The sequence below is a fragment of the Ursus americanus genome, chromosome 18, assembly GCF_024610735.1.
Source record: "Ursus americanus isolate L20-20 chromosome 18, mUrsAme1.1.p, whole genome shotgun sequence".
Classification (NCBI taxonomy): domain Eukaryota; kingdom Metazoa; phylum Chordata; class Mammalia; order Carnivora; family Ursidae; genus Ursus; species Ursus americanus.
In genome coordinates, this window is record NC_142144.1 from 29,061,453 (window position 1) to 29,087,143 (window position 25,691).

General features: G+C 40.0%; 1 protein-coding gene across 1 annotated transcript in view; it reads left to right on the forward strand.

Moving 5' to 3' along the window:
* GRIN3A (glutamate ionotropic receptor NMDA type subunit 3A) overlaps positions 1-25,691 on the forward strand; it is a 146,514-nt gene that overhangs the window by 43,092 nt on the left and 77,731 nt on the right. The window contains exons 2-3 of the mRNA XM_045780277.2: positions 1,869-2,473; positions 17,642-18,689. Of these exons, the coding sequence (XP_045636233.2) occupies positions 1,869-2,473; positions 17,642-18,689 (1,653 nt within the window). The remainder of the gene's footprint in view (positions 1-1,868; positions 2,474-17,641; positions 18,690-25,691) is intronic.

A 25,691-nucleotide genomic window follows, 5' to 3' on the forward strand; every position in this document is an offset into this window, starting at 1 on the left:
CTGGTTTCTAACACCTCTCCCTTTTTTGCCTCTCACATCTGATCTTGTCATTAAATTTTAATTAAAAAAAAAAAAAACTTTTCTCCTGTCCTTCCTACCATGACTAACGCTGGCTTCCAGTTTAAACACTTTGCACCTAATCAAGATCCTAAAGGGCTTATTTTCCCTCTCCCTGTTGAATGTTGCTCATAGATGATTCCCCAGCAGTTCTGCTTTTCTCATTACAAACCCTGCTCAAAAGCTTAATTTGAAGGACAAAAGTTAAATTCTTGGAATAAATTTTAAAACTCCATCCTACCTACCGGCATGATTGCTCTCATTCACTGCCTATGGCCATAGTCTTTCTCCCAAAAATCCCTTCTGAAACTTCACTCCTTCGTCTGCTCATATTAATTAGAATTACAAGTTCAGCTCAAATCCTGTTTCTCGTTACACATTTTTAGGTGGGTAAGAGGAGGCCACACTTACCTTTTGTTTGGCACTTGAAACTTTGAGAAAGCCTTCCTCGTTTCTCTACATATATTATTTGCCCAAGTGTTTGGAAGTTCTCACAAATAGTCCTATGGTCTCATAGTTTCCAGTGGGCAAGTGTTTAATTCAATTCAGCCAATATTTCTTGTGCACCTAGCACGTGGAAGGTATTGTGCTCAACATTCTTGGGGTGCCCGTGTTAAGGGATAAGTAAGTGTCAGGAAGAACAGAGAACAAATGTGTTCATTGGAGAACTATTTCCACTTCACCTGTATGATTTATGATTTGTGACTTTTCAAATAAGAAAAGATAATAAGAAAAAAATACTCTTCCTTCACTGATTTGGTGAATTCCCTAAGTAGATGAAATTGTGATGGAAGTTCCATAAGTGTGTTTAAATGGCACACATTTCACATTTCCCAGCAAAAATCCCCTCTCTGTAGACACAAACGCAATCAAGCCTTCGATACCGAACTACACATTTTATCCTAATGTGTGTATTGCTAATTATAACATAGGTCTTCATCCGTTTGGGCTGTTATAACAAAAGACCACAGGCTGGGTGGCTTGTAAATAACAGAAGTTGATTTCTCACAGTTCTAGAGATTGGAAGTTGGAGATCAGGGTGCCAGTATAATCAAGGAAGGGCCCCCTACTGGGTCACAGCCTGCCAGCTTCTCGCTGTGTACTCACTCACACAGTAGTAGGGGCGGGGGAGCTCTCTCGAGCCTGTTGGGCATTAATCTCATTCATGAGGATTCTGCCCTCATGACTTCGTCACTTCCCAAAGGCCCCACCTCCTCCTACCATCACATTGAGCATTAGGATTTTAGCATGAATTTTGGGGGAACACAAACATTCAGGCTGTAGGGCCATATATATTGAAAATGCCTTCCTCAGAGGCTGAAAGTTTAGGAAACTGACGTGAACATTTTCCACACCATCCTTCTACAAGTGCCTGCACTGTTTTAGGCTTCTCTGCTGTTTGTTTTAAAGGAAAGTAAACATAATTTCTTTTAATTATTTCACCTGAGGGGAGAATTTAACAAATGAGTTAATAACAACCATAGTTAGAAATGGAATACAAGAAGGGGACAAGCTGTAAGGAAGTAGACAAGCCTGATAAAAGTTTAAGACCAGTTGTGTCAGCCCTGACATTTAACACTAAAAACCATTCGCCCTCTGGTCTTAGCAAGGAAGATCCGTTGTAAGGATTCAGTAATTCATTAGATAGGAAACACAGTTTTCCAGATGATAGGAATTTTATCCCAGAGGCATTTGAAAATCGTAGAGAAAAATATAGGATTAAGTAAGCCTCATAAGAAAGCAAACATACCCTATGTTACCATCTTTGGCCAATGCTTTCTAATTCTTCTTTTTCGTATCTTTAAATACAGAATCCCCTTCACCTACAACTGAGTTTAGAAAATTCATTAAGTTCTGATGCTGATGTCACTGTCTCAATCCTGACCATGAACAACTGGTACAATTTTAGCTTGTTGCTGTGCCAGGAAGACTGGAACGTCACTGACTTCCTCCTCCTCACCCAGAAAAATTCCAAGTTCCACCTTGGGTCTATCATCAACATCACCACCAACCTCTCCTCCACCGAGGACCTTTTGAGCTTCCTGCAGGTCCAGCTTGAGAGTATTAAGAACAGTACGCCCACCATGGTGATGTTTGGCTGTGACATGGAAAGTATCCGGCGGATTTTCGAAATTACCACCCAGTTTGGAGTAATGCCCCCTGAGCTTCGTTGGGTGCTGGGGGATTCCCAGAACGTTGAGGAACTGAGGACAGAAGGTTTGCCCCTCGGGCTCATTGCTCATGGAAAAACAACGCAGTCCGTCTTCGAGTACTATGTACAAGATGCCATGGAACTGGTTGCGAGAGCTATAGCCACGGCCACCATGATCCAGCCAGAACTCGCGCTTATCCCCAGCACGATGAACTGCATGGAGGTGGATGCCACAAATCTCACTTCAGGACAATATTTATCAAGGTAGGATGCAAGGCCTGTGTTACATCCCCATGCACAGGGTTTTGACAGGAAGCAAGATTTCCCTCTCTCTCCCCTTTGCAGAAATCTTGACTTCGAGTAGCTTTCAACTCTAATAATATTTCTGAGAGGCGTCTGGTTACAGAGGCGAGTATTTCATGATCTGTCATCTGGAATTTGGTCTACGGATTTGAAAGCGCATGGTGTGTCGTAGAAACACACAGTCCTGCTTTTAAACCCTGGTTTAGCCTCTTACTAGCTATTTCTTCTTGGCAAGTTGTTTAAAAACTCTGACCCTCGGTTTTCTAGTTCATAAGCAAGGATTACATTGAATAGCGTGATAGATGATAATTAAGATACCATAAAATTATGTATGAAAAGTACCTAACACCATGCTCGGCTCATAGTAATTACACAAAAAATGTTTCTCTCCCCTGCCCACTCTTATATCAACAGATTCAGACAAATCTCTTGAAATCTATACAGAGAAAAAAATTAGTCGAGCAGCAAATGGATTTTTCTCTCTCCTCCCATGCCGTGATGCTTAAAACAGTGTAGAGTCATAGTTAAAGGCACAGACCCTGGAGCCAGACTCTCTGAGCCTGAATTTTAGTTCTGCCACTTATTGCTTGTGTGACTCGGTCAAGTTACTTAACTTCTCTGAGCCTTAGTTGCCAGTGTCCTGTATCCATTTATGTAAAATGGACCTAACAATAGATCCTACTATCCATGGGGTCCTTGTAATAGGTAGGTGATAGCTAGGTAGCTAGCTGGCTAGGTGATCAATAGGCAATAGATAGCTAGACAGAACTAAGAGTTCCACAAGAGTTTTATTGCCAAAAACATGGAGTTTATATATATATAATATATATATAATATATATATATTTAGCTCAGAAGTAAGACACATAGACAAATAATGATGATGGAATGGGCTAAATGCCACCATATAATTTCATGTACAAAGTACCATGGGGTCCTTGTGAAAGAAGGCACATAACTTTAATATAAATTAAAACTTGAGGAGCCAGAAAGATTAGTTTGATCTTGCAAGGCCTGTGTTACATATGACCTATTTAAAGGTACCTAATATATATATAATATCTATATTATGTATATGTATATCCATAATTAGGTACCTCTAATTAGGGACCTTTTTATTTAGGTACCTTCTCCAGTTTATCAGTCTGGTTCAGAAGCTAGAATGAAAAAATCCATTTAATTTAAAGAATAACCCGTAACATGGAAATAGTTTTCATGATCCCTGGGAAAAGGAGACTATCCTTGGAAGATATTTTAAAGGGTTCTGATTTTTTCCTGAAAAGGACCACCTATGATCAGAGAGACCAAATCAGAGAAATTTTTGCTCTTTTAAAGGTAAAGGCTTAGTTCCAGGCTGGTCCCATTTTTAGTTTATTTATTTATTTTTAGTCATCTCTAAACCCAACTTGGGGCTCAAACTCACGACCCCAAGATCAAGCGTCGCATGCTCTTCTGACTGATCAGGCAGCCCTCTTGGAGCAAGAATATCTTACTATATTGAGACACAAAAGACAACCTCACAGTGTCTTGCCTTTTAAAAAAGACATGACTATTCGATGAAATGTCAAGTGGTCATAAGCATTTTACATTTAATCTTACATATATAGATTGAGCACCTACTGTGTGCAAAGCAACATGCTAAATGCCATAAATTGGCAGAGTTTAATCACAACCTATACACTCCCTGAAGAATGTTGTTAATACAATAAAATAATTCAAAATTCATTTATTAGGAATCTACTGATGATAACATTAGATATTCTGTCATCATCTGAACTTTCCATTTTCCCCATATTGTATTTGAATTTCCGCAAGATTAAAGTCTTTGCATATTTTATTTTACAGCTGCTATCAAGATTTAATATACTATTTTTGAACTAGCACGTAATTGAGGCTCAGGATTTTATCTGGGATAAAAAAAAATCCTCCTTCATAACAAAAATATAAGCAAAACTTTGATGTGTGATTTTGAATAGTCATTATTTTGGAAAGACAATCATGAACAGCAGACAGGAAAAACCCCTACGAAAGTTACATTAAGTTATTTAGCATCTTTCTGCCTCATATAAAATGGAGAGCACAAGAAAAATGATTCTGTTTGGATCCTAAAAATGTTTAGAAACTACAGAGAGAAATATTTGTTGACTTGGGTTGTATATACCCTAGGGGTTCATTTTATCAAGATCAAACTGATCTTTCTGGCTCCTCAAGGTTTAATTTATATTACAGTTATGTGCCTCCTTTCACAGGATCCCATGGTACTTTGTACATGAAATTATATGGTGGTACTTAGCCCATTCCATCATCATTATTTGTCTATGTGTCTGACTTCTGAGCTAAAGTATAAATTTCATTAAGTAGAGACACTATTATTCAGCCTAGTTTAATGCCTAGCACATAGCAGCCACTTAATAGACATTTATTGAAATAGAAGGAAGGAAAGGAAATTTTATATTATATTTACATCCTACATTATCTGTGGCTGTAGAAGAAAAATAGGTGGCTCACAGATAAATAAAATTTTGCCTAAATTAAAAACATAGTCTTTTTTTTACTTAGGTACTTAGTGTCTTTCTTCTTTTCTTTTTTTCTTTTTTCTTTCTTTTTTTTTTTTTTTTTGGTGGAATGTTAGGTCCATGGATAACCTTTGCCCCTATGGCTGTTTCCACATGTTCATTCCACAAAGTTTGAAAGTTTAAAAGAAGAGCATAAGGTATGGAGCCCAGCAGCAATTCACAGTGTACAAGGGTCAGTGACAATGTTTTCATCTCCACGAGTGTGTTTGAGAGTGAACTCCAAGAAGTTCAGGAAATATGCCTAGGACTTCTTAGGCTCCCTGAGGAATACGGTCAAAGAGAAAGTTTCGGAGTGTTCAGGAAAGGTTCAAGGGAAGTGAGCTAAACCCTGGAAGGAGTCTTTATAATGAATATCTGAAAAGCTGCCTAAAGCCATAAAACATCTGTGGAATTTCCATCAGTCTTACTTACTTTGTTGAATACAGTCTTTTAGGAAGTTCGTTATTCTCAGTCCATAAGTCACATCTGCATACAGTAATTTTCTTAATTGTTCCTAAATTTTGTGAGGCTGACCCCACTCCTTCACTGCGTAATGAAAGTCATGAGGATAATGAGCCATGAAGAGCGGGTGTCAGTTATGCAAGCTTTCATTTCTCACACAGTCATTTTCAGTTTGGCCTGACAGAATTGTTAACATTTTAAAATGTTAATGAAATTGCCAAAAACATGGATTTTTCAGCTTAGGCTTTAGACTTGAAAAATGATTTCTCACGGCAGGCTACATAGATGGAACGATAGGTATAGGGGATTTTATTCTTCCGGGGTCCCCACACGCCAGAGCAAATGTCCATCTAAGGTACATGTAGACAAAACCACTTGGGGGTTAAGTTTATGGTGTGATCTTTAACAATTTATTTGCAAGTCATTTTATTAAATGCCAGTTATTTGAAGCGATGATATCTGGTATATTATTCAGTAACATGAGTGTTTTTGTGTAGCCGTTGGCTGTTTGTTGAACTAGGGTGAGGTTGAAAGTAAGGAAATGATTATAAAACAAAAGGATACGTGATTCTTAAAAATAGAGATACGTTCATATAGACAGAGGAGGAAATAATTAAATCTTTACAGACACTGAGGAAGAAACACTGGAATTGAATCTAGCTAAACAAGTCATTTTCTGGTTTGGGGCAAATTCACAGTCCTAGGAAATGGCAAGACCCTAAAGAGAAATCTGGTACAGTTGGAGCATACGTTGCGTATGAAGAGGATTTGACATGATTCTGGAAAAGTAGTTCATTCGATAGCATGCCACACGGGGCTTTTATGCCAAGCTAAGAAGTGTGCATTTTATATGCATACTGATGTCACTTGAATGGCAGAACATTAGCCATGACATATTTGTAAAGTCATAATCCTGTAACGAATTAACCAAAGTAATACAGTATAAAAACCTTGAAAGTAATTTTTTAAACCATTATGATAGAAAAATTGTTTTTACTTCTCAAAATTAGTTTTAGCCTTGCCTGCATTTACTCCCTTATTGCATCATAAACACCAGACTCTGGCGAAAGTGAGTAGGAGTTTGACCTACCGTTTCTAGGGTTAGGATTTGTCCATGCTTACTTTAGGCTCTGGATTCTAATGAATCTATTGTTCCTAGAGAAAGAGCTCCCTAGGGCTAGTCATAGCATGGTCGAAGACTGTTATCCTTTCTTTAAGGATTTCAAGAGTCTAGGCACTTACAGACCCTCGTTCCCTTGGCCTAAGTAGTCCCTGACCCTTTAGCTTATAATTATAGTCCTGATAGTTATTCTAGCTTCTCAACAGGCCATAGAATCTTGCCTTTATTCTTTGAACAGCTTCTGCAGGTCAGTTCTGTATCAAGTAGGCAGTGATTAGTTCCTTTACTCATTCACAACCATTTGTTGAAGCTTACTAATATTAGGTGAGGCCTTTGGCTAATGCTGGAGACATAAAGAGTAGAAAACAGGGGCCCTGTTCTCAGAAGCTTACAATCCCCTTCTTCTGTTCTCTCACTAAGAGAAGATATGCTCCTCTAATTATCCATCTTTTTACCCACTTTCTTTGACCTAGCTGTCTATCATTCTTCATTGGGACAACACCCATTCTACCATTATTTTCTTTTTTTTTTTTTTTTTTTTTTTTTTTTTAAAGATTTTATTTATTTATTTGACAGAGATAGAGACAGCCAGCGAGAGAGGGAACACAAGCAGGGGGAGTGGGAGAGGAAGAAGCAGGCTCATAGCAGAGGAGCCTGATGTGGGGCTCGATCCCACAACGCCGGGATCACGCCCTGAGCCGAAGGCAGACGCTTAACCGCTGTGCCACCCAGGCGCCCCTCTACCATTATTTTCTGGCAGTAGCTGGCATTGTTAGGCCACCTCCTCATTTGTCCTTGAAGAACGGTCCAACATGCTGGATACTCTTTCTCCTCCAAGTTATGTTCACCTTTATGCTTGCATGGTCAAGCAATACCATGATTCACTGGCCTTTTATTCTTAGTAAATGTTGCTTTATTTATTGATTCTGCACATATTGTTTGCAACCTACTATGTGCTGGTATTGTGAGGCACTAGGAAACTTCAGAAAAAAAAAGACCAAAACAAATACCCATTCAAAAATCGCAAGATATAAATTGATGGGCCCCATTTTATTCCTGGATGTTAAAAGAGTTCCAGAAGGACTTGAGGCTGGGTGATATAATTCTAATTTTGGATGTTCTTGTCCACTTTATGATACTTCGCTGGCACTGTGACCCTAGCAAAGTTATTTAATCTTTAGAAACTTTAATTTCCATGATTATAAGGATTCCCAACTTGAAAACTCAAGTGGTATGTCTAGGGTCATTCAGCTGGTACTTTATAGGGGAAGATTTAAACCAGTTCATCTAAATCCTAATTCCTAATTCAGAATTAATATAAACCTTTCTTAATTGGGATCCTGTTACTTTGCAGTTCATATTCTTTCAGTTAAAGCTATATAAATCACCAGGCATGAGGACCCATGTATAAGCATTCTTGTCTGAGGACCCTACTGAGTCAAACTAGTTAGCCTATAGTTTTCATCAGGTACACAGAAGAGATGCAGTTGCACTGAACATGGGAGCCAGGGGTTGGAGGCTGGTAACACTGATTCCTTGTATCCCCAAGGAGAACCCATTGCTGTGTGGTAACCTAGTGTGTCCAGCTGTTACTCCTACGTTAACACTCTCTGCTAGGGTGTCCAAGGTGTCAGTACTTCTAGAAAGCACGTGCCTTGGTGTCATGAATCTTAGGGACCAACACTTAAGTTCTGTTTCCAGATGTTTCCAGTAGGAACCCCTATCACTGGACTAACTTGATTGAAATCCTTTGAACTTACCACGCTCACTCTGTGTCACTTAAGTCATGCCAAGAACTGAGTCTGAGATTTTCACTAAGTCATGGAAGCCTCAAATAAGGAACACTGGAAAATAGGTATTCCCTCAGGACTCTGTTTTGATGAAAACAGCTCAAATTTGCTTAGTCCAGCATCCAGCAAGTTTTATTTAAACTGTGGAATTTTTCCAAATTAGGAGAGCTTCTAAGCTTTTATTTGCTGGAGAGGAAATTGTGCTCTTTGTTGACTTTTTTACTTTGTATGCATCTACCATAAAGTTTGGAACTATGTCAGAAAGAGGTATGAAAGTGCAGAGGGTAATACTGTAGCTCTGCTCTGAACTCCAGATCTATCTCTCAGGCCACTTCCACCTCCAGACCCTATAACCCTTTGGATGGATGGTTGACTGGTAAATACCGCATGATGCGCCAATGCCAGGGCTGTGCTGCTGGAAGGGTTATCAGCACCTGGGTTAGTGCTGGAGCCAGATCCAGAGAGCTAGAAAGAAGTAAGTTGGGGTATTCCACAAGGCAACTAGCAGTCCAAGGGCTGGGCACAGACCACAATTGTGCCGAAGAGTCAAGGTTCATACCAAAAAGCAGAGGGAAAGAAAAACAACTTAAGGGTATGGAACAGATCTAACTACAATGTGAGAGCGAAACACAGGAAAAAAAAGTGCCAACTTGTCACTTGTGGCGCACGAAAGCAGGAAAAAGAGTGTTCTATCCTTGTGACTGATTTTTTGATGTATACTATTCACACCGATAGTAACACAGCCCGACAGGTATATTAACACAATCACATAGGCTACTATTTTTCTCCTCTTGGGAGAAAAGCCAAGAAGGACAGGAGCTGTCCTTCCACCGTAGAGTTTCACTTGTAAGTAACTGAGTTTTGCTGATGTTGACAAAACATAGACTCAAATGATTCGTATGTTTGTACATATGTATATTTAACATGTTATTAAATTGCTGTTGTCCCTTAACTGATAGAAATCTATTTTAAAAGATGAGCTTAAAAGTTGACGTGATCAATGATTAAAATACATGGGGCCCTCTGCTCTGAGGATCGAAATTTATCAATTTCTAATTCCTATTAAATTCCTTATCATCAGAGAGGTTTCCCATTGAACTAATTTCTATTTTTATACTATCCATTATTCAGGGGAAAATATATGAGAATTTTAATGCTTTGAACAATTTATAAATTGCAGATGCAAATACTTCCTGGCTGGCTGAGCCGTATTCTTCTGGCAAAGTGATGAAGAGCCCTTTAAGAGATACATGTCTAGTCTGAGCAGAAGACATGTGTTTAATTGCATTTACCCCATAGACCTCACTGAGCAGTAACTCTGGCCAGGCACTGTGTTGTGCCTAAGATTCCAAGATGGCTCCGTACTCTCTAGGTGCTTAGATGCAGGCTGAAGTCTCTTTCAGCTTGACAGCCTGCAGTGTTATGAAGCAGAGCCGTGGAAAGGGAGGGTTTGTTTATTCCTACCAGCCACTCTGTGGAAGAAACTGCTCTCAGACTGTAGAGAATGTCAAAATCCACACCCTCAGAGATTTATGGCCCAAAGTCAAAGATGGAGGTGATCATCTGTCAAATACTTGCCCTTTAGGATTACTGTGAAGGACTAGAGAGGACAGTGAAGGCATCATTTCACATGGAGCTCAAGAAATCATCTATATTTAATATTTAAAATGGAGAGCTGTCCCATACGCAGATAACAAAATCGAAGAAAGCAATGTCCTCTGACAGAATTGGACCATGGGCAAGCTCTGTGGCTGAGGTGGCAAATTCATGTCTTCGGGCAGGGGTCTGCTGCAGTGAAAGAGGCCACAAAGTGAAGGCTGGACTGGTAACAGCTGCCCATACAAATAGACAAAGGGTCTCCAGCCATTTTTTTAAAAAACGAGATGGTAAAATAGACATGAAAAGCATAAAAGGAGGTAAATCGATGGATTTCAGAAGGAGTGGGAGGGGCCTAGAGAGGCTACAGCAAAAATCGTAAAATTAACCAGGGATGGTCAAGAGCTGATTCAAGACAAGACCTCCTTTTAATAGGACACAGTATTGGCGTTTCTGATCTACAACGTCCACCAACAGGAAAAGAGGGAACGAGAAAAAGAAGAGAAAATTCAGAAAAATAAAATAAGAGAAAGAGCAAAAAGAAATAATGAGGTAACCATGGATTAACTCACATGTCGGAAACTAAGAAACCTGGAGGAAAGGGAAATAATCTAGAGCCTGGGGAAGAGACACAAAATGAAGATAATTTAGAGAACAAGGGGCATTAGGGAAAAGTCTTTAGGAATTAAGAAAAATCACGCACATGGATTAAAATACAAACAGAAAATATAAATAGTGGATAATTCAGACAACTGGATATCTATAGTGGTTGTTAAAGATCAGAACTGGACTTAAGTTCTTTAAAAGACGTAAGACTATCCAAAGACAGAATAGTTTGGGGCTCTCCAATGATAAAGAGCAGGAGAAGAGCCGTATGAGCATGAGCTTGTCGCACATGTAAAACTGTAGAACTTTGGAGGGTGTGAGTTTTGACTGGCAGGTTCGTTACATGATTGTAGATAATGAATCATGTGAAGAAAAGATGGGATTTCTGAACGTTAGTAGATCTCTTCCCAACTCTCCTCCCTCCCCCCTCCAACCCCATCCCCACCCCAGGAAAAGGAGAACAGGAAACTTGAAGGATATTCCTTTGTCTCATACTAAAAGGGCTTTATTGAGCTTCTGCTATAGTCAGTAGCTCTAGAGCTAAATTTAAAGTGACCAAGAAATAAATATTTAGATTGACTGCATAGCAGCAAATCAGCCTAACAAGAATTAGGTGGGGCTGCTGGGAGGGAAGTTGGAGAGAATGTCACTAACAATAATAGAGGCAAAGGCAAAAATTTAAAATTGAGTTCTCACAGTCTAAAAATTTTATAGAGCTTTATGGAGGATGTACAAATCTCTCATTCCTCAGGGGAGGAATATTAAATATGATGAGATGATCATGGGAAAAGAAATTCAGCTCATTTTTCAAGATATAAGAGAATGAGAATACAGATTCTTTTAATGATACAAAAGAAAGTTCCCAAAGGGGAAAATAAATTTTATGGCTTTATGGAGCAAAATGTGCCCGTGTACAAGTAAGATTAATGGAAGGCAACGGTACAGTAAAAAAAAGCAAAACAAAAACAAAGAGGGCAATTTAAAAAGAAATAAAAAACAAATGAGAGAAGTAGATATACAAAGATAAGTTGAGTGAAAAAAGATCAAAGTAATAAACATTTGACCTATGACCACCTGGGCACCAAAGAAAACATGCGAGGATGATGATGTATTTAAACAATGGTTTGGTTCCTACATGGTCAAAAGGAAGCCTGGAAACAATGGGATTATTACAGAACTAGTTAAAAAGCAAGAAAATGTATAGATTTATAAATATATAAAATGCATAATACTAGTAAAACTATATGCTGAATAAGAAGAAAAATCAGGGGGCAACAGATCTTAAAATCCATTAAGAACGTGACAACATTATTTGTAGTGGGAGATTTTTAGTTAACTTCATTAGTAAATTTTAGACCCAAGTTTTTACAAAGTAAAAATTGTACATGAATAATGTAATTAGGTAAATTAAGATAAACACTGCAGTTAACATTCTCTTATTAAGGAATATAGAAGTATTTGACACAGTTGACCACTGCCCCTCCTTGGTTTTACTTGGTTTCTAGAACCCAACGCGGTCTGCTCTGCTCTGAGCTCTCTGGTTAACATCTCAGGTCCCTTCACTAGTTCCTCCTCAGTGGTACGGCCTTCCAGTGTTCCCAGTGCCCCAGATTTGTACCTGGGCCTGCCCATCTATAGTTATTCATCTGGTGATCTCATTTGGTCTCCTTAAGTACCATGTCTAGAGGGATGGCTTCCAATTTCATAGCTCCTGTCTGGACCTCATTCCTGAGCCCCACACAGTCTCCAACTATCCACTTGACATCCGCATTTCGATTTCTCTAAGTTACCTCCAACTTAACCTGAGCAAATTCAAGTGGTAGTTCTCACCCACCTCAACGATTCTCCTACAGTTTTTTTTTTTTTAATCTCCATGGCAACTACTAGCCTCCACTTGCTCCAGACAAAAACTTTGGTGTCATCCTTGCTCTCCTTTTCCTAGCAACCATATCTGAACCATTAGGAAATCCTGTTATTCCCAGCTTCAAAACAGATCAAGATCTGACCTTCACTGCTACCACCTCAGGCTAAACCATCATCACTTTTTGTCTGGGAGTTGGAAACAGCCCCCTAACTGGTCTTTCTGCCACTGCTCTCTCTTCAGCTCCTTCTCAACACAGCACTGTGGTGATCCTGTTAAAATGCAAGTCATGTCATATTGCGTCATCGCTCAAAATCCACCGATGGCTTTCCACCTCATGCAGAGAAGAAACAAAGTCCTCACAATGACCCGCAACGTGCTATTTCCCGAACTCCCACTACCCATTCATTTTCTCTCACTTTATCTTAAACTCTTACGCCCCTCACTCCTGTAGGTGTTCCTCAAGCAATAGACATGACCCCACTTTAAGAAAGCTGGACTCAGTGCTCCCTCTACAAGGAATGTTCTATCTAGATCTCCTCCTTCTGGTTAGCTCCTTCCCTTTCTTCTGCTCTTTACCTCCTTTGCTGGCCTCCTCAGTTTAAAATTTCATCTCACTGTCACCAACCCAGACACATCTTATCTCCGTACTCTGCTTTATTTTTCCTCCTTTGCACTTAGCAGCTCTAATACCCCATACATAGTGCCTATTTATCACATTTATTCTGTCTCCTTCAGTAGAATATAAGGTGCATAGATTTGTGTCTGTTTTGTTCACTACTATATCCCCTAGCCCCTAGCACAGTGCCTGGCATACACTACTATTGAATGAATCAATGATTGAATGGGTGATGTGTTGTTTTTTTAACATCTTTGTTAATTTGTTTTGGTGAATAAGAAAATCCTTTAATTAGCATGTCAAATTTTGTGTGCAAATGTGGCTTCTAAAATGTATCTTAAATGTATTAAACCTGATCTTGCTTATACTGTGAACTGTCTCAACAGTTTTTACATAATTTGCAAAGTATACATTTTATCTTGGCTCCTATACAAATCAACACATATACTTAATTAGTGAGATAATTGGGAGCTTTTACTAAAGTGATAATTTACCTCAATGCAAATTAACTAATGAGCTTCATTCTTTTGAGCAGAGTAGTATCTTGGGAGGTGTGCTGATAAAAAACATAGATACCTGACTGCTTTGTTAAACACTCCACAGGAAAGGCATGGTGCTCAAGTAGGTTTTCACTCTCAGCGCAAGATCCAAGCCCTTATCACGCATGACAAAGCTATTGTAATATTCTTCTAAGTGGTCTCCTGGTCACCATCTCTTCCTTCCTATGTACACAGCGTACCTGTTTCCAGATCAAGATTACTAATGCACACCTCTGCTTGTATCATTACTCTGCTCAGAAATTTTCATGGGTCCCTTCTCCTATTAAATAAAATCCAATCTCATAAAATGGACATGTAAAGCCTCTACAGTTTCATTGCGATCTGCTTTTCCTATATTATTTTCTCGTATTTTTCTACCCTGCTCTCCCGTTGGATTTTTGTGCTTCCTACCCCTTGTTGTATTTTCCACCTCCTTACCTTTCCTCATAACATTCTTGAAGCTGGAAGGTTTATTTAGAGTTCATTTCCAGGCTAGAGCCGTAGTGCGATCAACACAGAGTGTGGTGATATTATTGGTCCCTGTGACCCAGGGAAATTTTAAATTTCTATTAAAAGAATTTAAGATCGCTTTTCTCCTTTTTATACCCACATTGCTATATGGGCTTACCCTGAGCTGATATTCAACTAAATACTCCAGGACTTATTTACGTGACCTTCCATCAAGCCGAGTTTCACACATCCTTAGTGTGGTTTGTGGACGAAATGCAACCCTGTGCATTTGGTGCCTTAAAATCACTACTTTTCTTTTTGAAGACTATGTCTTCCCTGACGATGCCATCGTTTCTCCACTTACACGGCTATTACCTTAGCTCTTGCCACCTTAAGCCCCTTATGAAACAAGCAGAGAGAGAAGGAGGGAAGGAGCATCATTCTTCACATAGGAAAGTGCGCGCAGCCCCCTCCTCCTTCCAAACCATTTTCTATATAGCTAACAGAGAGGGAAAACCCTTTTTAAAATCAAATCTGATGGTCATGTCCTTCCCCAGATAAAATTCCCTCAATGGCTCCCCATTCGTTACCTTCATCATAATCTCAGACCTTTAGAAATTCGTTTCCCACTTTTATCTGCAGCCTTATTTCTCACCGCATTTCATCCTGCGCTCTGTCTCTGGCTTTTACGCACACATCTCCCTGGGTTGAGAGTATTAGTCCCCAGCTTCTCTTCCTGGCTGTTTTTTCCTGCAGGCTCAACTCTGGCACCTCCTCCTTTAAGAACCCTTCCCTGTCTCGTCTGCAGTAGAATGTGCAGGAGCCCTTGGTCTCTGTCCCAGTGGCACCCAGATTTACCTCTGTCATGACTTTTTGATTGCCTCTTTGCTTTTCTCTCTCCCCATCAGAAGACTTTCACATCCTTGAGAACAACAAGTGTGTCTTTCACCTCTGTAACTCTAATGTTAAGAACGGTATTTGCATCAGTTTCTCTTGTCAATAAATTTATTCCTGATTTTTCGTTTTCTTGTTCATCCAAGAAGAATCCAGGCAGAATTAAAAGGAACATGGTAGAAACTGATTGGAGCAAAAGTGAGATTTCCAGCCGTTTCATCAGTGGGCATTTAAACTTTGCTTATGCGTTGTCATCACATTACAAAGAATACATAGTGAAGGTGACTATAACTAAAAGCTATCAATGAGATTATTTTAATTTACCTTCTCTGTAGAACTGAAAATAAAATAGACCAAAATCATCTGTCATAAATGGGGATTCTCTGAGACCCAATTTCTTGGTGCCAATTGTGTAGTGAAAGAAACACTGGGTTTTCTGGTCTGGGAAAATCAAAGACATTTAGATCCTGATAGATCTACATTTCTGTGACAAATGGATGCCTGAGAGACAACTGATGGTCCTGCAGTCACCACCATCTTGGATGTTTTTGAACATCATTAATGAGAAATAAGTTCTACTGGAATGAAGGAGTTACGTAATCTCTGAAAGATTTCTGAAATGATTCAAGTATATATTTTTGCAGTGGTAGTCCTTCAAGGGTCCATCCAGTTAAAAATCTATAATAATCAAGTCCCAGATATTCTTAAAATAGTGAAGGGTTTCTCTTTCTACAACTACAACTTTACTGATCACCAAATTGAGCAAATGAAATTAACCTATTTATTACAAACCATTTTGTTCCCTAGGCTATGTCAGTGTGTGTGGGGGGGGGAGGGAGAGAGAACACATCTAATAGTAGATTGCTTATTAGAAGCACAATTGTAGACACTCTTCCTTTATAATACCTAGGTAATTATCAATTGATTAATCTCTATATTTTAATGATTTGGTTCCCTACTTCTCTAAAGAAGCATAAAGCTATTTTAAAATCTAAGATAACTGAGACTTCATTACTTGTTGCAAAATAGAATTCATTTTAAGTGGTAGAGAGTCCCACTGGGGAGTGCTAACATGAATAATTACCATTACATGCAATCTACCAAAATGAGCAGTTTCATTACATTTAGTGATAGGAGCATCTTCAAATGTGATTTACATTTATATCTCTAATGAAAATTAGTACATTCTTCACACATTTTGATTTTTCTATGTCCCTTCTGTGGCAGCATAACTTCTTACTACTTGTATTTGCATTTGTAAATTACTGAGTAATGTTGGTGGCAGGCAATGGATGAATGTGTTTTGCTGAGAGTCTAGACTTGTATCAGCTGATTCCTCAAAAAAAAAAAATTGTTACATTCCACTTTCATTGTAATTCCTTTTAATTTAAAATGTGTCTTGAATACCCTCTATGAGTTTCTCATAATGCAATACTTTGTATCTCCAACTAGAGAAGTTCTGTTAGAGATTAGGGAAAAGTGACCTGGGGACAGCCTTGATTGAAAAAAACTTGAATGACATTGAGTAATAGGTACCATATCTGAAACATCTGTTCTAGGTCAAAAGGTAGGGTATATACTTTACATGCATTATTTCCAGGCCTTGTCATGGAGGCAGTATTATTTCCCCCATTTTGCTGAAGACAAAACCAAGGACAATGCTAGAAGGTAGCTGAACCAAAATCCAAATAGAGGCGTGTCTTATGTCAACATCTAGGCTTTTCTTTGGACACAGGCCATAATTAACAGTAAGAAAGTACCACAAGTTTGTATGTTACCTCATATTGCCTTATCTTCCCAGACACTGACCAAGCATTTCCTGCCTTGCGCATATCAGAACATATATTTGACAGTGCCTGGCTCCCTTGATTAGGAATCAGTATAGCATTCAGTTGGTAATTTTCCTTTCTTTGACTTGGGCAGAGAAGCTCTCTCCAGAACCAGAGCCAATTGTTTTTCTCTAATGACTTATAGAGGGAGGGTAGCCTAAGGCTATCCTGAGATCTGCAAGTCTTATTTCTCATCTTTTCCTTTGTTCCATGGATGATATCCAACGGGCTGCTTTGACTGGCCTTATGGGGACAGATGTGTTGATTGTTTCCACTGTGAAAAAAGACACACTGAAAGTAAGATGAAGCTATTTTCTGGAATTATGAATGCAATTTTTAAGCAATTATAAAAGGATAGGCATACTTACTAAAACTCATTCCTTGCATCAAAAATAATATTTACTGAGCTGATTTCATTGCAATTGAATAGAGTGAACAGTAGAAATGAAACATGTTAAAGATGCTGAGAACGTCCATAGCTTGGAAAGTTGTGAGAATATATAATTAACAGTTTATAACAGGAAACAACACATCCCTTAACTAGGAATAAAGAGATACGAAGTAAGACAAAGAGTCACGCACCTAACCAGATGTTAGAACCTAAGGGGGAGATCTCATTTGCTCAATGAAATAAGACTCTTCTCTTAGAAAGAGTCCAAGTTATTAATTCCGGAGGAAATTATAGGCAATACATTTAAAAAAAAATTAGAGTTTCTTTTAATTAAGGCAGAGAAGCAAAGATGAGCACTCCTTCCTGTCTTTGGCCTCCCCTGTCTTCCTTACTTTTTGCCTTTGCTCCTCTTTGCCAGGTTTCTAGCCAACACCACTTTCAGAGGCCTCAGTGGTTCCATCAAAGTAAAAGGTTCCACTATCATCAGCTCAGAAAACAACTTTTTCATCTGGAATCTGCAACATGACCCCATGGGAAAGCCAATGTGGACCCGTTTGGGCAGATGGCAAGGGGGCAAGATTGTCATGGACTATGGAATATGGCCAGAGCAGGCCCAGAGGCACAAAACCCACTTCCAGTACCCAAGTAAACTACACTTGAGAGTGGTTACCCTGATCGAGCATCCATTTGTCTTCACACGGGAGGTAGACGATGAAGGCTTGTGCCCTGCTGGCCAACTCTGTCTAAACCCCATGACTAATGACTCCTCTGTATTGGACAGCCTTTTTAACAGCCTCCATAGCAGTAATGATACAGTGCCCATCAAATTCAAGAAGTGCTGCTATGGATATTGCATTGATCTGCTGGAAAAGCTAGCGGAAGACATGAACTTTGACTTTGACCTCTATATTGTTGGGGATGGCAAGTATGGAGCCTGGAAAAATGGGCACTGGACTGGGCTGGTGGGTGATCTCCTGAGTGGGTCGGCCCACCTGGCAGTCACTTCCTTCAGCATCAATACTGCACGAAGCCAGGTGATAGATTTCACCAGTCCTTTCTTTTCCACCAGCTTGGGCATCTTAGTGAGGACCCGAGACACAGCAGCTCCCATTGGAGCCTTCATGTGGCCACTCCACTGGACAATGTGGCTAGGGATTTTTGTGGCTCTGCACATCACTGCCATCTTCCTCACTCTGTATGAATGGAAGAGCCCCTTTGGCATGACTCCCAAGGGACGAAATAGAAGTAAAGTCTTCTCCTTCTCTTCAGCCTTGAATGTCTGTTATGCCCTCTTGTTTGGTAGAACATCAGCCATCAAACCCCCAAAATGCTGGACCGGCAGGTTTCTAATGAACCTTTGGGCCATTTTCTGTATGTTTTGCCTTTCTACATACACGGCAAACTTGGCTGCTGTCATGGTAGGTGAGAAGATCTATGAAGAGCTCTCTGGAATACATGATCCTAAGGTAATGCTTCATTTTACTCTAGCTTTCTTTACTGTCCATTGTAAATCCATATATTGTGTCTTATGCTGTAGTATGTTGATGTTCTTTCATCTAACACAGTATTCTCTCAGCCGTCTCTAGAGACCAGGAGCTAAATTAAATATTTTATTGCTTTATTGAATGAAAAAAAGGAGTGAGGGGCTTTAGCGGGTATTTGTTCTAGAGAAAGTCTTTCTGCTGGGGACATCTGTTAGTAAGTTTTTCTCGTGTTTTTTGTGCATCTGACAGAATGGCCATCAAGGAATAGACTTACAAAGTATTTTCACCCAAAGCAGACTTCAAAAACTGATTAATTACTTCTCCTGGGAATTAATGAAAATAAATAGCAGAATCCATATTTAAATTATAAAGAATCCTTTTTTTGCCATTAAAAAAGAGTAAAATGGAAAGAACTAACATTTTATCATAAACATCCAAAGCCAGATGCTAGAGAACACAATGGGCATAGAACAAGGAGTACCGAACAAACTGAGATGGCAAGATTAGCTAAAAACAGGGTGTCTTTATACAGTAAGGAAAGCCATACAGCTGGCCACTTCGTCTGAGGGTATGGTGCCAACAGTCCCATTATAATGTCCAGGAACAATCAAAAAAAGGGTATCTATTCTAGGCTGCCTTTGATGTCCTGGACATCTGACTCTAAGGGGAGAAGGGAGGAGTTGGTTGGAGTTCAGGTAAAACAGTGGTGATACTCAAGCAAGTAGATCCATGTCTGTGTTCTGTCTGGATTAAAACAGGACGCCTTTCAGTGACTAGGGGCACGGAGCACCTAGTCCAACCTAGTGGGAGTAGTGAGGAGGTGGTGTTGAGGCTCAAGGAAATTGGAATAAGGCCCAAGGGAGTACTACAGTCCTGCTGGGGAACAGAATTCAGATCCAGAGCAGAGGCGTGTTCCAATGCATACGACCCACCTAGGAGAGATTAGAGTAAGTTGCAATTCAGTGGGCATACCCGGGACACGCTGTGTTTAAAGCAACTTGAGCTCAGCTGAGCATTTCAAATAGGGAAACTCTCATCATGCCTTTTCAAATACCCCTTTTCACACTAAGTCTCAAGGTATTGAAACTTTACTATAAATTTCTATGAAACATTTAAAATTAATTTCATAGAGCATCAACATATAGGACATTCACAACTATCTTTAACAAATGATGAAGTGGCCCAGAGGGCTGGTGGCAGCTTTAGAGACTTCTAGTAAATGGTTTGGATTAAGGTATAAGGTCTGTTCTGCAAACAAATGAACATGAGAAACTTGACCCATAACTGCAGACCTCCTGGTAAGTGACATGAACCTCATGAAAAGGTTCAACACACAGTGGCTTACTGAGTAGGCGAGGATTGCATGGCCTTCTACAGAACACTTGGGGCTCAGGTTTCGAGCTGGAATCCAGTGAACACCAATAAGTCTGGCATAAATGGGTGTGTCACCCTAGAGAGAGATTTTCATGATGCTTCTGCATTCATGCTTTGCAGTGGTATTAGCAGCTGCTGTTTATTCTTTGCCCGAGTTGGCCTGTAGATCTCCCAAAGTTTCACTGTCTTGTTGGAGGCTTACCCAGATTTTTTACGTGAATCTTGCTAATGTGATGCTTAAATTAGAAACTCGAAGTGGAAACCATTCAATCCAGTCTAGTGCAAAAAACAATCTAATATATGCCTATTGTGAAGATTCTAGACCATTATCTAATGTAAAAAGGTGAACCCAATACTGACTAGAGTTTCATTAATCAAAACTGAAGATTGTCGGGGCGCCTGGGTAGCGCAGCAGTTAAGCGTCTGCCTTCGGCTCAGGGCGTGATCCCAGCGTTCTGGGATCGAGTCCCACATCAGGCTCCTCCGCTGGGAGCCTGCTTCTTCCTCTCCCACTCCCCCTGCTTGTGTTCCCTCTCTCGCTGGCTGTCTCTATCTCTGTCGAATAAATAAATAAAATCTTTAAAAAAAAAAAAACTGAAGATTGTCAACATTAAGTCATAGATGCTACATTTGAGAAACCCGTAGCAATGATTATTTTAGGGGATTAAATAGAAAACCATAAAGATAAACTGTACACAGCAGTAGCAGTAAAGCAGTTCTTTAAGCAAAAAGAGACAATCATTCAACCCCCAACTCCACATAGAATAAAAAGTGAAGTTTTTATAAATCTAACCCCACCCACAAGACAGAATGAGCAGAACTAGACAAAGTCAATTTTGTGTTACAGCTAGTAAGTTCTTAATGAAATGGGACAGGTATATAAAATACTTTCAGTTTGGGGCACCTGAGTGGCTCAGTCGGTTAAGTGTCTACCTTCAGCTCAGGTTATGGGTCCTGGGTTTGAGCCCCACATCGCTCTCCCCTGCTTGTGCTCTCTCTCTCACACTCTCTCTCTCTCTCAAATAAATAAATAAATAAAATCCTTAAAAAATAAATAAAATACTTTGAATTTGAGATAATAAACTAATTTCCAGTAAAGTTCCCCCCAGAATGTATATTTCTCCCCCCCCATGTCATTTCTATGGTAAAGTCTCTCATTTATGGGTTTTTGTCATATAAAGATACCCAGATCATTTGACTAAGCAATACTTGACATCTGGACTTTGGACGAATAATGTTGGTGACAGAATTGTTCCATTTTCATGCAGATATGTGGTATTATGCAAATGACAGTGTCTTCACCCTCCCACAGAGAGATATGATTAAAATAATTTTCATACCCTTTCAGTCACTCAGCATTCATCCTTTAGTGTATTGCAGTTCTCACATGAGTGCTTTTCGGTCCTACCCATGCTAAATTCTTTAGGGGACCATCGTTTTTCTTACACTAATTGATGTAGAGAAATTCAGAGGTAAACAAGTCCGGGAGAGGAGAAAACAACTTAGAAAGTTGTAAACATGCTGAAGTTTAAAAACAGGAAATAGTATCAAAGTTCAAGGAAAGGGCAACCACCTTCCCCTTAGGACATCAAGGGAAGGCTTAATTAAGATAAAAATGTGTGCTTATTCTTGAAGAACACTCGGAAATCGGACACCCGTGTCAAGGGAGGAATGGTCATTCCAAGCAAAGGAACGGAATGAACTGCTTTGAGGTAGAAAGTGTAAGGCACAGTGAGGATATCTTGAGGAGTTCAATTCAGCCACAGCATATGTGCCATGAAAGGAAGGAGGTGAGATCCATGTCTAAAAGCTGAGTTCAGCGGAGATAACAGCAGCTCTTCGACATCAAGCTAAGACTAGTGAACTTTGTCTGACAGTGGAAATCTACTGACATTCTTCAACAATGGAACAGCAGAGTGCAACGGTATCCATTTAGGATGGTTGCTGTGGTGGCAGCATGTAAACCAGATTAGAAGAGAAGGACAGTGAACAGAAGTCGTAGCTATAGTCACTGATAGAAAGAAGACAGATGGAAGAAATCAGGTGGTGATCAAGTCCATAGGACTTGGCGATTAACTGAGTGTGAGAGGCAGCAAAGGGTCACCTTCAAAGTCACAGGCCGCAGTGTCTGAGATGCTGACACCATTCAAGGAAGCAGAGAAGGCAGTTTATGGACTGGAAAGTACAGTGATCAGTTCAGTTTCACACACAGCATTTTAAAATCTGTTTTGGCCATCCAGGGGAGATCCAGCAGGCGTTTGGAAGCCAGAGTTCAGGATTGAGAGTAGAGCTGGTGGGAACCCTGGCCAGAGAGGTAATCCTGTGTATTCAAGCCCTTGGAGAGTGTGAGATCCCCAAGGGAGAAGGTGGTAGGGAGAAAAATTGCTGTTTGAAAGAAAGCAGCAGGCATGAAGAAGTGCCATGGTGTTGGAGAACAGGATTTGTGGAGAGACAAGATAAAGAATAAGGAGATAAAGGTGCCCTGTAATAAAGTCACACAGACCCTTGACTGCCCCTCTCTCTATAGCTTGGATTTTTACTTTTTTGAGGTGAAGTTTGATATTATCGCATCTACCATGTCTAGCTTCTTGCCAGCAGTTATCAGAGGACAAAAGCCGATCAGCGCCCAACCAGGATTGTTAGTGCGCACTTGTGCCTCTGTGTGTGTGTGTGTGTATGTTTTATGTCTGATGAAAATGGGTTTATATGGTTTGCTTTTTCCTAGTATTTTTCCAAACTCCATTCAAATTCTCTTGAGGCATTTTAGTTTAAGTAAGTGAAAATATTTATGTAGAAGTCACAGATCTCTGGAGTTTTCTTGGGACATTTGTCAGCTGTGAGGTGAAAATCCCCCCAATCTGAACGAAAGGTGACATAATGGCATGTTGGTCACAGTCTGAAGATTCTTCCACCCCTGACTCACTCTCTGTCTTACTTCTTTTCGTCTCCTTTCGTGCTCCTCGCTTGCTAGACATTAGGACAGCCCCCATGGTTCCATGCTGCCATTCTCATCCCAGTTCGAGTCCTCACAGCTCACTTCATTCACCTCAGTCTCCACATTAATGCTCGTGAACACCTGCCTTCTCTAATTCTTCTTTAGTTACCTCCGGATAATCTCCCCGTGCCTCCCCATTATGATTGTGTGTCTGAAACCTTTGAGAATCACACCTCACAGACTTTTCTAGAGGCACCTTATGAAGAAACGTGCTCCTAGGAATAGATGTCTTTAGCTCTTAAAGGCCATCTAAGCCCCCAGATCTGAAAAAGGGACTCCCCAAATTTCTATCTCCTCTTTCCTTAAAACTACTTTTCTGTTGCATATAGTATTTTTAATTATAATAATAGTGGGGTTTTTTGGAAATGGTTTATATTTCTAGCCCAAAAATTGGGCTACAGCTTTTCTTTGTTTTGTTTTTAATATCAGTCTTGGCATCCAAACGCCACCGGTAAAATATTCCTATGGGAAAACGTGTTTGGATGAAAACCTGTCAACTGAAAAAGTGAGGTTTGTGATCCATATTTATACACAGCCCATCAGTAAATTGAGTCCTGGCCACACAAGTGTTTGTAACCATGACGTTACATAACTTAGAGTGAATGTAATAGCACCATATTTCTTCTCGATCATAATTGTTTAGCATGCTTGCTATACATTTATCACAATTAATAAAACTGTTAAGAGCATATTTTATCACCATTTCAGAGTTGAGATTCACTGGCTTCAACCAACTACTTTGAATCAAATCAAATTAAAAGCAAAATGCTCACTAAGGAGGAGCCAAGGCAGATTGGAATACGTCTTTGTTTTACTGACAGGGGTCAGAGGGAGGAGATCATCTTGTCTCTGGCTGCTCCTACAGCTAACCCCAAGGAAGAGGGACTGGGCCGCTGTGCAGATGAAATTCAAGAGGATGGTTCTATCCTCACTTTAGTCTTTTTGCCAGAATAATTTATTTTACACTAAAAGTAATATATGTAGCTTCTCCTAGCCTCCCACCGACTCTTCTGGGAAGCAAGCTCCATGCTTCAAAGCGGGTGGGCTCTTGAACCATGAGACCATGAAAGCAAGAATCTATGAGTGATATATTTAATAGAGCTTATGTGGGTATTTCTCCGACATAAAACTAGCACTACTCATTACAGGCAATGCAGAAAATAGGGTGAAGTAGACAGATGGAAGCAAGCACTCACTGCCTCATCATCCAAAGCCATTTCCTCGTAGCATTTTGGGATGATTGACAGATGGATAGAAACCTAGAAACCACAGTATTATTTTTATCCAGCAAAGTCTTCATCTGGGTGTGTGATCTAAAGTGTAGACCTGGGCATTCTTAGAACCTCCCAGCCACTGACATTCTATCTGCAGAGATGTAAGATGAGATGAGAAAATCCCTTCATAAAGCACCAAGTACACCAAGAAATAAAGCTCCACCTCCCCTCATAGAGTTGAACTGACCCAGTTGATAGAACACATGAGCATTTGAAATGAGCTATTTGCTGATTTTAATGGACCTTCTAGTTCTTTTCTAGCTTCTCACATAAAATGCCCCCTTTAGCTCTGTGTGTCTAATTTAAAAAAAAAGTCAGCTCCTAGAGGGAATATGAGGCTAGTGTCATTTTTGTACAGGCAAATGATGGTGCTGCTTTAGAAAAACAATCCTCGTGAACGTTCAAGTAAATATTAAAAATGAAATAGAACTGCTGTGAAGGCAAGAGCAAACTTTAACCAGAAATCTTAAAGTAAAGGACACTCATAGCTCTAGTAGGAAATGATAAGCTTTTCCCAAAATAATAAAAACCACCTTTATTGATCTTCATATAACAGCATGTGGCTGCCCAATAAAACATTTGAATTCATGCAATAAAGGCTGGCCTTGAACAAAGGAGGGGTGCCAGAACTCGAAGGCAGATGAGACCGAACATGGAGCTGGAGGTGAGGGGAAAGAAAACTGAGCTACACCAAACCATTCATTCATTCTTTCTTTAATTCATCCGGTAACCACAGCTTCTGTTCCAGGCACCATGCTCGGGGGCTGAGAATTTAGCAGTGAGAAAACAGACACCGCCCTTGTGACATGGAGTTTAGTGGGAAAGAAAGACACTCATAAATCAGCTAATGATTTAAGCCGTGGTAAGTTCCTGTAGAAGAAAACACACCAGAATCTGAGAGCCTCACGGGAGACCTGATCCACTGTAGAATCAGAGAAGGCCCCCAGCCCAGCTAAGAATGCAAACGAGCTTATCCGGAGTCGCAGGGAGGGCGGGGCGGTTTTTAGAAGAGGGTGTGCAGAAGCCCGCAGGCCGGAGGGAGAGAACTGCGGAGGTGGCCACTCCATCATGAGCTACGAGAGCCTGAAAAGCCAGAGAAAGGGGGACAAGAGTAGAACAATTAATAAGGTAAAAGACAGACGTTCTAGAGAGAAAATTTCTCAAAAGAAGAGAAAACCTGAGAAATGCTATAGTCTGAGAAGAGCTGCCCTTCCCATGGGCTCCATGTACTTCCAGCTAGAAAACTTCATAGGAGGCACATCCCATTCACTCTGGCAGCAAAAACTCTAATAGATCAGGGAAGTGTTCTCCATGAGAATTGCATTAGAATGCTTTCTAATG